The sequence below is a fragment of the Mauremys reevesii genome, linkage group 5, assembly GCF_016161935.1.
Source record: "Mauremys reevesii isolate NIE-2019 linkage group 5, ASM1616193v1, whole genome shotgun sequence".
NCBI classification, from domain to species: Eukaryota; Metazoa; Chordata; order Testudines; family Geoemydidae; genus Mauremys; species Mauremys reevesii.
The window spans coordinates 30199626-30214243 of NC_052627.1; the positions used below are offsets into that span (position 1 = coordinate 30199626).

The following is a 14618-nucleotide window of genomic DNA, read 5'->3' on the forward strand; positions in this document are numbered from 1 at the left end:
ATAGAACAAAAACAGTCAAATGAAGCAGAGTCCCATACAAATTACATCACATGAAGGCAGACAACGAAATATTGACAAATTTTATAAGTGCTTGTATACAAACACAAGGTGTCTAAATACTAATATGGATGAACTTGACTGCCTGGTATTAAATTAGGCTAGTCAAATAATATGCATCAAAAACTTGGAACAATGACAATCAATGGGACACGATAATAACAAGGTACATAATATATAGGAATGACAGAATAGGTCGCGCTGCTGGGGGAGTGGCATTATATGTGAAAGAAAGCACATAACGAAATACAGTAACAATCCTAAATGAATGTTCCACAGAATCCCTATGGATAGAAATTTCATGATTGAATGAGTATAATAGTACAAATATACGATTGATCATGTGACCAGGATGGTGACGATGACTGTGAAATGCTCAGGGAGACTAGAGAGGCTACAAAAAAGAAAGCCTAATAATAATGGGGGCGTTCAACTATCCCCATATTGACCGGGTACATGTCACTTCAGGATGGGATGCAGAGATAAAGCTTCTGGACACCATTAATGTCTGCTTCCAGGAGCAGTTAGTCCTGGAATCCACAAGGGGAGAGGCAATTCTTGATTTAGTCCTAAATAGTGCACAGGACCTGGTCCAAGAGGTCATTATAGCTGAACCACTTGGTAATAGCACCCATAATATAATTAAAATTTAACATCCTGGTAGTGGGGAAAATACCAAAGAAGCCTATCATAGTAACATTTAAATTAAAAAAAGGGGAACTACAGAAAATGAAGCTAAACAGTAACTGAAAGGAACAGTCACAAGAGTGAAATGCCTGCAGGCTGCATGGAAACATTTTAAAAGCACCATAATAAAAGGCTCAAATTATCATTATTATCCCTTCCTCCCCCCCCCCCCCCAAAAAAAAACCCAGTAAGAGGACCAAAAAATGCCACTAAACAGAGTAAAACAGGTGGTTAGAGACAAAAAGGCACACTTCAAAAATTGGAAGTCAAATTCTGAGGAAAATAGAAAGAAGCATAAGCTCTGGCAAGCCAAGTGTAAAAGTAGAGTTAGGCAAGACTCACAAACTAACAGAATTTGTTTTTTAGAAGTATATTAGAAGCAGGAAGCCTTCCAAACAGTCAGTGGGGTCACTGGACGATCAAGGTTCTAAAGGATCACTCAAGGAAGACATGGCTGTTGCAGAGGAGCAAACTGAATTCTTTGCATTGGTCTACACTGCAGAGGATGCAAAGGAGATTTCCATACCTGAGCCATTCTTTTTAGGTGACAAATCTGAGGAATCTCAGATTGAGATGTCAATAGAGAATGTTTTGGAACAAATTTTTAAAAAGTAGTAAGTCACCAGGATCAGATGGTACTCACCGATCAGTTCTGAAAGAACTCAAAGATGAACTACTAACTGTGGTTTAAGTTCTCTCTTAAATCAGTCTTTGTATCACATGACTGGAGGATAGCTTAATGTAACACCGATTTTTTAAAAAGGCTCCAGAGGCAATCCTGGCAATTACAGACTGCTAAAACTAATTTCAGTACAGGGAAAATTAGTTGAAACTACAGTAAGGAACAGAATCAACAGGCACATAGAGAACATGATATGTTGGGGAAGAGTCAACACAGCTTTCTTAAAGGGAAATCATGCCTCACCAATCAGAATTCTTTGAGAGAGTCAACAAGCATGTGGATGAAGGCGATTGAGTGGATGTGGTGTACTTGGACCTTAGAAAGCCTTCAGCAAGGTCCCTCACCAAAGGCTCTTAAGCAAAGTTCGGAGACATGATAAGACAGAAGGCCCTCATTGAAGAGCAACTGGTTAAAAGATAGGAAACAAAGGATAGGAATAAATGGTCAGTTTTCACAGTGGAGAGAGGTAAATAGCTGGGTGCCCCCAGGACCTGTACTGGGATCAGGACTGTTCAACATATCCATAAATGATCTGGAAAAGGGGGTAAACAGTGAGGTGGCAAAATTTGCAGATGATACAAACTTACACAAGATAGTTAAGTCCAAAGCAGACTGTGAAGAGTCACAAAGGGATCTCACAAAACTGGGTGACTGGGCAACAAAACGGCAGATGAAATTAAATGTTGATAAATGCAAAGTAATGCACCCTGGAAAACAATCTCAACTATACATACAATATATTACCTGTCAGCATTCAAAGATCTTGGAGCCACTGTGGATAGTTCTCTGAAAACATCCAATGTGCAGCAGCCACTAACAAAAAAGCTAACAATGTTAGGAACCATTACGAAAGGGTTAGATATAGTAAAACAGAAAATATCATGCCACTATATAAATCTATTGTACACCCACATCTTGAATTCTGCGTGCAGTTCTGGACACCTTATTTATAGCTGACCTATCCATCCTCATTCTCAAAGGAAACCTGCACAACACTTTCTAAAGATGAGCCTGGGAGCTAAAAATCATTACTCCGCTAGCCACTAAAAATTGTGGACCGAACAGAGAGACTGGATTTATAGCTTATTACAACAATCTGTAACCCACTAACCCCCCTCTTTTTGTCCTTTGATTACAGAAATGTTAATGGGCTACTGTATCTTGAATAGTCCTTTAATAATATGTGCTACTTATGCTACACAATCTATTCCACCTTCCATTTTGCTGTGATGCAGGGAGTACATTTCCCAGACTTGAAGAGCTCTGTGTAGCTTGAAAGCTTTTCTCTCTCCCCATTAGAAGTTGGTTCAATAGAAGACATTACCTCACCCACCTTGTCCATCTCAAAAAAGATATATTAGAATTGGAAAAAGCACAGAGAAGGGCAACAAAAATTATTAGGGATATGGAACAGCTTCTATCCGAGGGGAGATTAAAAAGACTGGGACTGTTCAGCTTGGAAAAGAGACAACTAAGGGGGGATATGGTAAAGGTCTATAAATCATGAATGGTGTGGATAAAAGAAGTGTTATTTTTCCTTCACATAGCACATGAAGCAGGGGTCACCCAATTAAATAAATAGGCAAATTTAAAACATAAGGAAGTACTTCTTCACACAATGCAGTCAACCTGCAGAAGGTGTTGTGAAGGCAAAAAGTATAACTGGATTTAAAAAAAATTAGATAAGTTTATGGAAGATAAGCCCATCAAAGGCTATTAGCCAAGATGGTCAGGGACGCAACCCCATGCTCTGGGTGTCTCTAAACCTCTGACTACTAGAAGCTGGGACTGGACGACAGGGGATGGATCACTCAAATTTCCCACTTCTGTTCACTCCCTCTGAAGCAAGTGGCACAAAACATGGTCAGAAGACAGGATACTGGGCTAGATGGACCACTGGACAAAACTACCAGAACAGCCTCCTGACAGCTTCCATTACTATGCACCTTGGCTGAATTCAAATAACCGATTAAGAAGTCATCTTAATACTAGTGCCTTGAACCATCCAGTTTCTACTGTCTTTCAGCAATCTAAGAGTTTCTGGAGTCAGCTTTCAATGGCTAGGAGGCTGGATGTCTTCTATTTTTGTTTCTATGGCACACTTTTTTTTTTTTTTTTTAAACAAAGATCCTTGCTTCAGATTTAATGTGGCCAAAAACCTTTGTTAATTTTTTAAGTTACTCATCATAAAAGCACATCCCCCACCTTAGAATGCTACTGATGAGAGGGTCTTCATGCTTCTTCAGGGTGGTTGAACACACTTCTTGGTGGGAGCATATATCTTATGGCTTGCACCTAATTCCTTTATGGTAGTTGGAAAAGAGACATCTGATATTAACCTATCATCATATAAAAAAAGCCAAAAACTACCAGCTTTTCTATACTGTAAATTGCTTTTACTAAATAAATCAAATAGTTCTCTCATGTATTTTTCATAACAACTTTTATATACAAAATACATAGAAGAATAAAGCTTTAAGTAGCAGTTTTACAGACTGGGTCACCATACTCATTGTTTTGAATGTTCCTAGATAGTCAATGTCAAGTTTACAAGTCTGTATATTCTGAAGAACTGTTAAGATTATGCTAATATCCCCTTCTGACATCTTTTCACCTGTGTTATTCTTCAGTAGCTCTTACCCTTAATTCAAAATGTGTAGTGTAAACAGAACAAAATATATGTAGTTACTTGCATCGTGTTGTCTTGATTTAGGGACACTAGCCTGTATTTCTGCAGACATTTAGGTTTAGTCTACACTAGAAGTGCTACAGCAACGCAGCTGCACCTATGCAGCTGGTGAAGACGCTCTATGTTGATGGGAGAGAGCTCTCCCATCGGCATAATAAAACCACCTCCTTGAGAGGTGTAGCTATGTCGGTGGGAGAGTTACACAGCGCTGTCCATATCAGCGCTTAGGTTGCTGTACCGTATGTCAGTCATGCGGGGTGGCTTGTTCATGCTCCTGAGTGATAAAAGTTATACCAACATAAGTGGTAGTGTGTACAAGCCCTTAGTAACTGACCATAAAGATGAATAACAAAGATTTACTTATGTGCTATCCTTGGTGTACTTGAGTATCTTTAATTGGGGAAAGATACACAAATTTAAATAAGGTATCTCCAAAACTGTGATGTGGTGCAAACACTCAGGATAACACACTTTCAGGATTTAATTAATCATAAAACAGTTGCAATATTTAGCTATTACATGTTTCTATTGAATACTGTACAGTAGGTACAGATTCAATTTGAGTCCATCTTTCCAGGGGGTAGGGTCGTTAATATTCAATTTCTTGAATGCTTTTAAAAAATGTTTTTCTGGACTGTTTTAAACGAAAATGTGCTAACATTACCACCATTTAATTATTTGGCACTTCTTAGTTCAATTACCTGAACACACACACATTTAATTAAAGCAAACAAGTGACAAAAGTTCAGACTGGGTCATATGACTGACCAAGTCTAAATCAGCAATTGCAGCAGATGGCCAAACACAGTTCCTCCCCCTTCACCTGACCACCAATACCAGATTTTAACTTCGGAGCTTAATCTGTGTTCACAAACCCAGCCATTTAGTTACATTTATTAGCAGAAATGAGGTTATAAAGAAGCCAGTAGCAAGGTGATTACATTTTGAAATAAGCTTCTTGACATTTACCAACTTTTCAAACAACATATTACTTTTCCTTCCTCTAATAAACATTTTTATATCCCTTATTTTTCATCACGCAGAAAACCCTGTCACAGGATCCCATCCAATGATTAATCATGCTTATTTTGAGTACCACAAAACTGAGTTGCAGAAACCTGGCCCAGGTTTCTGCAGATTACAAAATATTAGGACGTTATACTTTTTCACAAGCCAAATATGAGAAAGGACCCCAAACTAACCCTTGATACATTTGCTCATTTCAAACTATGAAATATTCTCTCCTCCCCTTCTAGAAATCTGTGAAATAAAGTGGTAAACATACTCTCTTCAAAAGTGAATTTTAGATTCAGCATTAGAGTTCAGTATCTAAATGATTATCAGTTGCATAAATATAAAAACACATGATCAAGCAAAATATTTTTAATTAGTAAGCTGATCATAAATAAATCCATGTAAAAGAATTAACAGGATTACAAAGTTGGGTTTCTCCTATGTGATTCAGATTTCTTAATACGTATTATCTATCAGTCAACCTCCTTTTAACTGGGCAAAATGATCTATTATTGAATATGCAACACTGCTGCACACTGGGCAATTCATTGTGTAGTTACATTTTTACATTTTCTTTACAAATGTAACACTTATGTACATTAGATATTTTATTTCTACAATTCATGTACTGTATTGAAACTCTATAGTCCTCACAGGGAAAATGCTGAAGTCTTTTAGTGACTATGAATAATTCCTTTTCAAAAGTAATATAAACAAACACCATATAGCACTGCCCTTGGCACCTCTGCAAGAGTCGGACTCCAGAAAGGTTATCATAATAAATGTAAGAAAAAGGGTTTTATCTAATTTTACATATCATTAAGAAATATCATCCCACATAGCTACATAAATTCAACAGCTTGCAATAAACAGAGCACCATACTGCTGCACTACTGGAAACGTGTATAAACCAGTTAAAAATGTACTAGTGAACGAGCATCATTACTCCTATCATTTTCAGGCTGAAGCAAATCCGTAAAATTCCTCCGGACGTGTGTATTTTTCCTTTAGCTGAAAAGCTTCTGATACGGTGCTTTGCACTGTATATTGTGAAGAGCAAATGCCTGTTGCTATGTACTTCTCTCACAGCTAACATTTGTATCCAAAGTTGGGAATTTTCTTCTTCTTTCTTCCACTTTCACTTACAAATCTGCTGTTGAATATGAAGTAAGAATTCATAATAAGAGAATGCTGCCTCTGTCCGGTCTTCAACTAAGTGCTGGAAAAAATCTGTTTTGGCAGGACTCTCATCTCTGAAACATAAGAAAATGTATTTAGTCAAAGCACTAAACAAAACTATTGTAAAGACAAGTATAAGCATGAAGTCCATATACTGCATATTGCTCTTGGAGATCTAGGATTCAACAAAAAAAACTATTAAGGAGAGTTAAAAGGGAATTTTCCATTGAACGATTTTCTGATGAAAAATGCCCTTTTCCCAAAAAACAAGATGTCCTGTAAGGAAATTTCAGTTTTGCCAAAGGGACAGTTCCTGGCTGCCCTGTTGGAAGGCTGAGCACCCTGACTCTCCACCTCCCTTCCACCTCAGGAGGGTTAGAGGCAGAGAATCAGAGCACTCAGCCTTCCCACCATCCTGGGCAAGAGAGATTGAGCACCCCCACTCTCTTCCTCTAGAGAAAGAGAAGGGATGGGGGAGAGGACGTTGAGTGGCTGCCAGAGCTTGTGAGTAACTGAGGGTATGTCTACACAGCAACTAGATGCCCACAGCTGGTTTGTGCCAGCTGACTCAGGCTGTAGCCCAAGTTCTAGGACCCTGCGAGGTGGGAGGATCTCAGAGCTCCAAAGCCTGGAAGTCTACACAGCAATGAAACAACCCGAGCCCCGGGAGCCTGAGGTGGCTGGCACGGGCCAACTGCAGGTTTTTCTTTGCTGTGTAGACATACCCTGAATAGTCCAGCTCTCCGCCTCTTCAGAAGCCAGGCTGGAAGGCCCTTGTCAATTTCACTTTTTGCCTGTGCTCAAATTTTCCGATTTGCTGACCAAAGTAGTTTTTTTCTTGAAAGTGTCATGTTTTGACTTTGTAAAGTCCTGGACAAAAATATTTCAAAAACATGAATTTTTTCCACAGTAAGGGATTTTCATTTTCTGGATAACTTTACTAATAAGGGTATCAGTTTTCCCCAGTAAAAAAAAATCAAAATTCTTTCCAGTTATAAAAACAGGAGCTCTAGAATCTAGGTTAAAAAATAGGGAGAGGGAAAAAAAACCATTAAAAATCTTTAGCCTTAAAAAACAAAACAAAGACTCAATAAGAAACAGTTAGGAAAAAAGGATTTTTGTGGAAGCAGGTGCCATGATTCTGTTGGCAGCAACGGACTTTGATCTGGTTAACCTTTGATATCATTTTCAAGATTACAGTCACTGCTGACATATAATCCTCAATTTTTTCCTTCTGCAGGTAGAACAGAGAAAGGAGAGTGAAAGAGGCAATAAGGCCCCAATCCAGAAAACACTTCCAAACATTTGAAGCATATCAACAGCATCCTTGAAGCTACTGCAAGCTAAAAGCTAAGCAAACTTTTTTGCAGAATCAGGGTCTTAGACTGTAAATTCATTGGGGCACAGGCTGTCTCCATCATTTGCACAGCACCTACTGTAATTATGCTCCAGTCCTTATTAAGGCCTCAGGATGCTACTGTAATCCAAACAGCAGCAGCTAGGCTAAGAATTAAAGAGGGAATTTCAGCCCTAATTTTGAATTTCTTGTCTTTTGTTAATTTGGGTGACAAAGATAATCTCTAGATAAATCGACATAAATTACTGATAATCATTTCTTTAAACAGTTTTTGATGTATTCAATTTTTAAAGGTGTAAAAAATTTACCCAAGATACAGATATTTCATTCTCAGTTAACCAATAACACCTGAAAAGTAAGAAGTCAAAGGAAATGCTGATACACCCTTTACTACAAGATAGTTGAACCAACAGTGCCACTCTAATTTACCTGAACCTCTTGCCCACATATAAAAAAATAAGACCTATATTTGCTTCATGGACAACAGCCAGCAGCCAACATTCAATGTAATTTCTCTTAAAAACCTTTCAGACATGGTGTATCTATCATTGTCAGAGATGAAAAATCTACTGAATGCATACAAATATAAGCATTTTATGAGGTCTTGGTTTTTCAAGTAGGCAATAGCTTGAAAAGAACAAGGACTTCAATAAAGTAATTCAATAGTATGTATAGTACTCTGATGAATTAGAATACAGGTCACATTTCATATTAAGGTTCCATTTTATAAATGGTTTATAAAGAATTAATTATTAAATATTGTAAACATGTTATAGACATTAGTAGCACATTAGTTATATACATGGTGGTAGGCATACAAAGGTGTTCAAGATGATTATAAACCATGGTTATAAGCTACTTATTGACCTGTCTGACTACATCTATAACAACCAATTAATAAATTAACAACGGATGTTTTAATACTTTGTTAACCTATAAACCATTTATAAATGGAGCCTTAATATAAAATGAGACTGGAAATTGATTCAGTTACTTTAATTTATCATGGGGCACATGTTGTTTAGTATTTTCATAATAGTAAAATATTTTAATGTCTGAACTTTGACTTGGCACTCTAAAATTAAATGAATTTAAATATTTTGTAAAGCAATCTCTGCAATTAAGATGTCTTTGATACCACTGGGCCTGATCTTGTGAGGTGCTCAGCATCTCCTATAATGTGCTGAGTGCCTTTGCTTCCCACTTATTTCAATAAGAAGTTGAGGGCACTCAGTATCTCTCAGGATCAGGATTTGAGAGCTGCTATTATGGAATCTAATTCTGTTCCCCGGAGATGCATAAAAGATGAGATTACAGAAAGTTTAACTGTAAAAATACTTACTTTATTACTTGAAGAACTGGATTTAAAGGTCTACTGTCTCTGAGCCAGGATACAAAAGATCGGGCTCTCTCTGAAGAAAGTGTATCTAACTCTGGAAGCTGTGTCTGGTTGAAAAATGTAATTAGAAAAATAAAAGTTTTATAATGTGAGGAAATATAACCTAACAAATTAAAATAAATCATGCTGAAATAAATCAATGGTAGGCTGGAAAAATTAGTCTAAAAATAAATCCCATGTAAAGCTCCCCAGTCATGGATGACTGACAAATTAAACAGCCATTTTTTATACATTATGTTTCTGAGTACTGAATGGGTATATATATATATATCCATATATATAAGAAACCAATTAGTAAAATAGGTACATGAATAAGAGTTAAAAATGGTTTGGGAGAAGATGGATGTCAGTCATGACACGATCCATAGGGGAAACAGTCCAATCTCATCCTACAAAATCATTTATTATGAAGTGTATTACATATGCATTTTCTCTTTGATTAGCCTAAGTGCAAAGATTTCATCCTTAAATAAAATTAATCACTGTATTTGAAATACAAGACATTTTAGGAAACAGGCCTGTAAAAATAACAGTATGTAGATAAATTTTGTCCTAACTGTATTCACTCTCCCCCCACCCCAATGCATTATTGTAACTTCTTCCACACACAAGTTCCTGAGCATTGTCCTCAGGATTACTTTTACAGCCCTAAAGAGACCCACATACATATAACTACCACAAACTAGCCCTGAACAGCAACCCCCAAAGTTCAACACAAAGATTGGACTCGTCTCTCTAATTGGCTGCAGGATCATTGCTGAGCAGCGAAAGATGCTTCATTCTGCCTGAACTGATCATACTGCCTTTGAGGCTTGCTTAGTTTATGGGGCAATTAAGATGGGATCAAAATTCATTTATCAGATTACAGTTTTAAAACTAATTACTGTCCTCTGTAGTAAATGGATAGAATGAATTATATTTTTAAAAGTTTCACTTACATTTCTGTAATGTCATTCCCTATCATAAACTCATCACCCCTTTGCTTTTTCACTGAAAATAATAAAGCTATCCTTGCACCATCTACCTTCCTCTATTAAGATACTACTACCCTTTCTTCATTCAAATCCATCCTTAAAACACCCTTCTACTGTATCACCTACAATTGCCAACTCATTATGGCTGAGTAGAGGGATAGTTAGGACTAGATTACACATGCAAAATAGATTTTAAAATCTTGGACCTAACATTGTTTTTGTGCTCGATTTCACTCTGACCACTCTGCTGCATGCTTCACTTCTCTCTCTCTCCCCCCGCCCACATCTGTTTTGTGTCCTTCATATTGTAATCTTTAGGGCAGGACCAGTTTTCCTGTATGTTTCTACAGTAACTAACATATTTAGTTCTACCTGAATACAATTCTGTTCAGAATTTTTTGTACAGTACAGTATCTTAATAAGGTCCCTCGATCCTCAAAACAAACAGCTGTTTTCTGACCTTTGGAAATAAAATCTTAGTACTGTCTGAATCAAATACATTTAGGGGGAGATTTTCAAAAGCATCTCAGGGAATGTCAAATCCCAGTGACTTTAATGGTTGACGTCCTTGTTAAAATTGACCAAAGCTAGGAAAGTTCAGTAAGTAAAGTTTAAATTCAACCCTTTATTTATTATCTGTTGTACTGTAAATCTTGTGGACTACACTGAGTTCACGGAATATCAACTCTCCAAACACCACTCCTCAAGAGGGTAAATTATGAATGGAAGAATTCTAATATTAATTCTGGATTCCTTCATTTTTGACAGCTGAGTCAGAATCTCATGACTATTTTAACCTGCTTACGTGAATCCCTTGGTATTTTTGTTTTTAGTGCCATAGTTAAACTAATTTTACAATTCAAACAATTTTATGGTGCCCCACATTCTTTAAACATATGTTTAAAAGACTGGACAAAGCTGGCAAATAGGTATTAGCATTATGAATGTAATAAAATAAATCTAATTCAGTTTCATAATTTGATACAGCCAATACAAGGGAGAACGTAGATTACTTGGCAATGTATGTATTACATTCCATAACTCATTAAAACACTTACCAGTTTCTGTGGTACAGATGCATAGTTAGGGTATCCGAGCACATCTTTTATGAAGCTATTATCACAGCTTTTCCCAATCCAAATGTAAAATATCTGTAAAGAACAAAAATCAATTTTAACGAAGAAAATGCCTTGCATATATTTTAGAGTATTGAGTTTTCATGTTTTATTTGTTTTGGAGTTTAGTTTTAGAAATTAAATGAAATTGTTTAGTGATTTTGACTTGTTTTGGGGTTAAAATGTTTAGAATGATATTTTTCTGCTTTTGCGAGGTTTCATGTAAAATCTGATAACTTCATACAGAATTTGATAATTCTTCTGAGGAACTAAAGTTATCAGAATACATTTCTAATTCAAACGAGCTAATATGCAGCAACAGGAGCAGTTTCAATAAATGTTCTCCTACTGACAAAGTTTCATATAGTTGCCTTATTAATCAATTGGCACCATCTACAGTTACATCATTAAATAGCATCTAAGCAACTACAGTAAGTACAAACAGTTTTTGAAAACTTTTTTGAAATTAAAGAAGTATTCTCAAATTATTCAGAATAAGCAGGTCAATAGTTGTGACATTTGCAGGAAAATGCTGCTTCATGCTGAACACTTTAAACATACAGGGTTCAAATTTCTTCATTTCCAGATAACAAGACTAAAATATACTTTCTTATAGTACTTTAGTCGAAAACTATTTTCTTCAATTGTGTCTGTAGCCCTGCTTTCAATGACACAAGTATTAGCATACATGATTTGTTAGATTGGGACCCTGGTGCATTCATTTCAAAACAATGAACATCATTAAGGAAACAATTGAAAAAGAAAGCCTTAAGTTTCAGGAAGGACAATTTAAACTAACATTGACTGGTATACATGCAGAGTAATACGAGAAATTAACCTTTCAAACATTAATATCCATGCTTGTTTAAGAAATTTATCACAAAACTAGATATTTCAGTCATTTGCAAATTCAATACTGACATTCAAGGTTCTCATTTGAGACATTAATTTAGAATCCTGGAATAACTAAGGTTGATTCACTACAGAGTACTGGTACTATGAGTTAGCTGCAATTAAAAGTCTGAAGTGAAACACATTTGTCTTATTCATATCAGATAAAAGCTACTGAAACAGGTAGCTTACTGAGCCACAATCCATAAGAAAAGCTCCCTCTCTTGTCAGCTTCTCTGCAGACAACTTCTGAAGAGGAGGTTGAGGAACAACCCTGTCGTTAACATGTATTGCACCCTGTAATAATAAAGAGTTACAGAAAACCTATTATATAAAACAGGACATATAATCAGCAGCATCAAGCGTAACTAGTTTTTGAGAAAACAGAAAAGAGACTTGTAAGTGTAGTTTTCTAGTTATATCTTGGAGGGTCTCATTTAACAAAATGTCATTTATCCTTATCTTAGTTCCTTCTAATGTGAATTACTAAAACTAATGCCAGGTGATCTTTCTTCAATATAGATCAAGAGATGATTACGTAAGTGGTAATATAATTTGTGTGTTACAAATATACATATTACGTTAAGTGGATTCTCATCCTGCAACTTCTAAGCCTAAAAATAAGCCAAGAAACCTAACCTCTGATATCTAATGAAAATAAATTACAAACAGCCATGGCAAAAGCACCACAGATTGTCTGCCACCATCCTCCTATCTTACAGAAACATTATTAGAGCAGAACAATCTAAAATTCTACTCTACAGAAGTGTACAACATTGCCACCCCCAGATAGCAGAAATCCCCCTTTGGTCATAACCATGACTGGCATATAGGTTAAAGCAGCTAACAAAGCCCTCAGACAAAGGCTTGGCTACACAGTTCTGAAAGGGCCTAATTGACCAAACTGTCCTGCATTTTCAATTTTTTTGTTTCAGTTTCTGCTTTAAACAACAGGGAGGTTGTTTAAAAGCCTATCTGCAGCTGAGGAGGAATACAATTGCCAGGCCTACAAAGGTTGGGTCACCCTACCAGTGACTATCTGCCCCAATGCTGAAGATCTATTTTAAGGACACATGGACCTTTCTGCATAGAAGAATTTGGAAATTTACATAAGTGATTACATGCCCACATCTGGACTGAATTATGATAATTATATTCAAAAAAATGTAGCACTGATTTAAAAAGTCCACAGAAATACAATACAACTCATTAGGTGGTCTTGTGGGATTTGTATATAAAAAGAAAATGAAAATTATAGGCTGTAGCCTGGAAGAAGAAGAGCTAGAAGAGACTTCGCTGCACACAATTATGATGAGCATCAAGAAAGCTGATCCTTGAAACTCAAAGGAAATTTAAAACCAACTACAGGAAACACTGATTTAGGCAAAATGTAATCAACCTATGGTATTCATGGTTGTAGAGGTCATCAAGAAACAGTATAGTCACATTTTGAAAGTTATACAACAACACTATTAACACAGTACCTATGCAAAGCAAGACAATAAAGGAAACTAAATCTGATTCTTCAGGGCCAAATCTGTTTTCATATATGCATGCGTCAATGGGCACAAGGACAAAATGTAATGCTTATAGCATAAGGTGATCCTCTGCAAAGATCAGGAAAGACTTTTTTCTCCAGCTTACAAAGCTGACTAGGTGCATTATATTTATCTTGATCCTTGAACAATGGGCCTGTCCTGTTGTCGGTCCAAACTATCTTAAGTTTTTCCCTGCTCAAATGACTTTCTTAATGACCCATAAGTAGGAGCTGTGACATGTCGTAAATTATGAAAACATGACATCACTATAATGAACAAAGAAAAACTGGGATTAATTGGTTTGAAAGGGCCCTCTTTTTGGCTGTTTCTAATATAGCTTAACTCTGCAAGGTTTCCTTTAAAACATGTTGTTAGGACAATAAGAATAAAAAATAAACAAAGCAACTACTCGGTAAATATTTTGAACTGAGGAAATACCCTGGCAAACCCATGCTATGAAGAATGAAATATTTAAATTAACTTCTGCCAGTGAACAAAAATACCAGACTGTTTTAAAAATATAGTTCTGCAAGAGACAAGTGGGTTAAAATCCTTTGGCACTGGGAACTGGATTTCCCAATGAGATGTGCTGATGTGTTTCCATTAACACTAAGAGCTTAACATACAAATATGCTGACTATAGGTGTTTCAGTGTCCGTAGCAAAAGAAACAAAAAACTTGGATTGGCTTGCTTAAAGAAACTGTAAGACAGTTAATTGGGTGCATGAAGTGCCAGAAACACCTATTAATTCATACACCAGAGTAAAGTAAACTTAGCTTAGTTTAGCTTCCTTAAAATCATTAATCAAACTCTGAAATAGCACTGGTCAAAACAGCTTGCAAGAAATTTGTTAGCTGAACTAGTCAGATTTAATGACCATATAAAAATAGTTACTATGTAATGCTCTTTAAAATACTTAAAGAATATTCCCAAACAAATAAAACTTTTAAACTAGAGTTAGGGATGTAAATTCATAAATGACAAACTTTTATTGTGGCATTAGTTATTAAAATGCAGACTTTATGGTTCTGCAAA

At 36.2% G+C, this 14618-nt stretch overlaps 1 protein-coding gene across 8 annotated transcripts in view; it reads right to left on the reverse strand.

Moving 5' to 3' along the window:
* The window catches only part of SEC24B (SEC24 homolog B, COPII coat complex component), a 100321-nt gene that overhangs the window by 7668 nt on the left and 78035 nt on the right, over window positions 1-14618 (reverse strand). For 5 of the 8 annotated variants that reach the window (XM_039540613.1, XM_039540612.1, XM_039540610.1 and 2 more), the window contains 4 exons: window positions 12237-12341; window positions 11097-11189; window positions 9008-9111; window positions 5486-6382 (listed from right to left, as the gene is read on the reverse strand). In XM_039540613.1, coding sequence (XP_039396547.1) covers window positions 6268-6382; window positions 9008-9111; window positions 11097-11189; window positions 12237-12341 — 417 coding nt within the window. In that variant the 3' untranslated portion in view covers window positions 5486-6267. Of the gene's footprint in view, window positions 1-2170; window positions 2240-3631; window positions 3729-5485; window positions 6383-9007; window positions 9112-11096; window positions 11190-12236; window positions 12342-14618 lie in introns of those variants that run through there. The other 3 variants (XR_005599128.1, XR_005599129.1, XM_039540611.1) reach the window with 3 other exon arrangements.